This window comes from Mandrillus leucophaeus, unplaced genomic scaffold, assembly GCF_000951045.1.
Source record: "Mandrillus leucophaeus isolate KB7577 unplaced genomic scaffold, Mleu.le_1.0 Scaffold3, whole genome shotgun sequence".
Classification (NCBI taxonomy): Eukaryota; Metazoa; Chordata; class Mammalia; order Primates; family Cercopithecidae; genus Mandrillus; species Mandrillus leucophaeus.
The window spans coordinates 10,819,593-10,822,879 of NW_012103142.1; the positions used below are offsets into that span (position 1 = coordinate 10,819,593).

Consider the following 3,287-nt stretch of genomic DNA (forward strand, 5'->3'; position numbering starts at 1 on the left):
GGCGCCTGGTTGTCAGGCAGTTTTGTAGGAGTTCGGGCCAATTGGAGGCGCAGGCACCGCTCGACCCGGGCGCTGCGCGCAGGCGGTGGCGAAGAGACGCCGAGCGGGCCGAGTGCGGCCGAGCAAAGCCGGAGCCGGAGCGGGGCCGCAGGAGACGGGCCGGGTCCGGACGGGCCGAGATGCCCTATAAACTGAAAAAGGAGAAGGTGAGCGTGGCCCTTTTTCCCGCACCGCCGCCTTGGAGCCTGCGCGGAGCTCTGGGAGGGGCCGGAGCCAGGCCCGGGACAGCCCCAGACTGACCCTCCCGTCCGGCCCCCGCAGGACTCCTGGGGCCAGCCCTACGCCCCCGCGACTGGCAGCACCCCCAGCTTGTGCCGCAGCTAGGACAGCTCCCCCACCTTGCCCGGAGAGACTCCCCCCACATACACCTCCCTCCCTTCTTCCCTTCTCTTACCCCCGGCCCAGGGTAACCTCCTTCTTCCAGATCTGCCCCATTCCCAGGTCACTGTCCTGCTTTTTCTGTCCCCCATCACCCCTGGCCCCGATGTCCCATCGGTTTGGGCAGCCCCTCATCTGAAACTGCACGTTCCTCCAGAATTGCCCCCTCCCCCCGCCCTGAGCAGCCCCTTTCCTCTTCCTACCCGCCTGGGACAGCCGCCCCACAGTCCCCTACGGCCCCTTCTCTTTCCATGCCAAGCCCCTGACCTAGAACAGCGCTGCTTTCTCTCTCCTCCACCCATATCTGGCCTAGGCCCCTCCCTCTAGTTCTTCCTTCACACACAAACTTGTAAGCAGGACTGAGCCCTTCTGTTGATGGAACCTTACAACGACGGTGCTGTAAGGGACCTCTGAGCGCATGCAGTGCAATCCCTAATGGTACAGATGAGGAGACTGAGGCCCCGACAGGGCAAGGGACTTGTCCAAGGTCACACAGCCTTCTGGAGGCCCAGCTGCAACATCAGGTCTCCTGACTTAAAGGCCTCTTTTGTATCAAAGCCCTCCTAACTGGCTCCCAGGTGCATCCTAAACCAGTCACCTTTCCAAATCTGAGTAGGCTCCACATCCTTATTCCTAATCCTAGGATAACCTTTGCATTTTTCCTTTTTTTTTTTTTTTTTTCCTTTTTGCATCGGTGCTGAATTTCTGCCTTTCCTGAGCTACACCGTCTTCAAATTGGGAATTTGCGCTCACTGTCAGATTATTGTTTCTTCTTAGCCTGCAGGCCAGCCACCCCTGAACACCCATGTCTTTGTCATGATGTCCTGACACAGGCCATTTCTTTCTTTCTTTCTTTCTTTCTTTTTTTTTTGAGATGGAATTTCGCTTTTGTTGCCCAGGCTGCAGTGCAATGGTGCGCTCTCGGCTCACCACAACCTCTGCCTCCGAGCTTCAAGGGATTCTCCTGCCTCAGCCTCCCAAGTAGCTGGAATTACAGGCATGCACCACCACACCCAGCTAATTTTGTATTTTTAGTAGAGATGGGGCTTCTCCATGTTGGTCAGGCTGGTCTTGAACTCCTGACCTCAGGGGATCTGCCCGCCTCGGCCTGCCAAAGTGCTGGGATTACAGGTGTGAACCCACAGGCCAGTTCTTAATGTTGCTTTCTTTCACCTTCTTCTTCTACCTTGGTACCGCCTTCCTCTGTTCCTCATCCGTGCCTTTTTCTACCCTCTGTTTCCTGCTGTTGCTGAGGTCTGACTCAGAGGTGTGGTTCCTTTGAGGTACAGACTCACACAAAGGATGCTAGGATACCAGTTCCAGCCTCCCCCAGCTTCTCCTCTCCTGGGGCTGGCCCTTTTTGGTGGGGGCTGGCTCTGGCCTGGTGTTCTGGCCACCTGCTTGATGACCCCAGAGGTATATTGCTTTCATTTGCCCTCTGATTGGCTGGGTTACTGGGCTGCCATCTCTGACCTTTTCAGTCATACTTTTTCTCCTGGGGTTGTTCTGTATTTGCCAGGCAGCTCTGATTCTGGGTTGTCCCCTTAACCTTTCAGGGCCTGAGGTTCTACGTACAGGGTTGGTGATGGTGTACTACATGGTGAGCCTCCTGGGGGTAGTGAGCCGGACAGGGTTGTGTGCCCCACCCAGGCCCTGTCCTTGGGGAGTGGGCATGTGGAGGTGTTTTGGGTAGCTCAGTTGTAGACAATGCACACAGAAATCAGCCACACCAGGGGCTAAGGGAAATGGAATTCGGGGAAAGCTGGTGAGGTCCCCACCCATTTGTGATTTTTAATCTGTTGGACTAGATACTGTCCCAACCCCAGAAAGCAATAGCCTACTAGTCTGTGAAGAAGAAGACAAATTCCTAGTGAGACTTGCTAGGACCATGGGTGTAAGCGTTTGGTTGGGAAAAGGTGTTGGAAGGATTGGGGTGCATGGAGCCAGGCATAACTCTCACCTCCCTATAAGGTTTTTCTGCTCTTGATTTTCAGCTGCATTTGGCCTTCTTCAATGGTTGGCAGGCCCTGAGGGGGGTTGGCAGGCTCTGAGGGGGGTTGACAGTGTGACTGAGGTTTGCCTGGATGCCTGTGGGTGGAGGATCTTTAATGCTCTTCTGTGACCTGTCTCCTCTCTCCTGGCCATCTTTTACAGTTTCCTCTCTATAAAGCGTTTCTGAGCCCTCAGTCAGGAGTGAACTCTCCTTTCTTTTCTGGATTTGCAGAGCACTTAGTAGGCCACTTACGGTCCTTTTGTGTTTGGCCTTGGATAGGAATTAATTGTGGACAAGCCTTTTCTTCCTCCTTGAGATAATAACTAAGTTTCATTTTGTTTGGCAACTCCTTTTCACACAGTAAGTAGGTGCTTAGTGGATAGGTGCTAAGATAATCTCTTGGAGGGATTCGCCTCTCTCCCCTTCCTTCATGTTCTCCTCTGGGACTTACCTCTTTTATTTTCCTGAGTAGGGTGCCCCTGCCCCCTCCGACTTTTTTCTTGTTCATAATAATAGTAATAACATTGACCAGCACTACGGTTTTCATGTGCCTTAACACTGTGCTGAGGGAAGAGGGTACTAATATTGTCATCATCTAATAGATGAGGAAACTCTCTCTGAGATGAGGCTTAGAGAGTCTAGTTAACTTGTCTATGATTATATAGCTAGTAAGAGTTGGGCCCAAAACACAGGGCTGGGTCCAAACATGTTCGTGTTTTTTTTTTTTTTGAGATGGAGTCTGGCTCTGTCGCTCAGACTGGAGTGCAGTGGCACGATCTCGGCTCACTGCAAGCTCCGCCTCCCGGGTTCACGCCATTCTCCTGCCTCAGCCTCCTGAGTAGCTGGGACTACAGGT

General features: G+C 53.4%; 1 protein-coding gene across 5 annotated transcripts in view; it reads left to right on the top strand.

Annotated features, from left to right (window-relative positions):
- Window positions 1-3,287, top strand: part of PPP2R5D (protein phosphatase 2, regulatory subunit B', delta) — a 27,237-nt gene continuing 23,950 nt past the window's right edge. For 2 of the 5 annotated variants that reach the window (XM_011986752.1, XM_011986755.1), the window contains exon 1: window positions 7-206. In XM_011986752.1, coding sequence (XP_011842142.1) covers window positions 180-206 — 27 coding nt within the window. In that variant the 5' untranslated portion in view covers window positions 7-179. Of the gene's footprint in view, window positions 213-3,287 lie in introns of all 5 variants that reach the window. The other 3 variants (XM_011986756.1, XM_011986753.1, XM_011986754.1) reach the window with 3 other exon arrangements.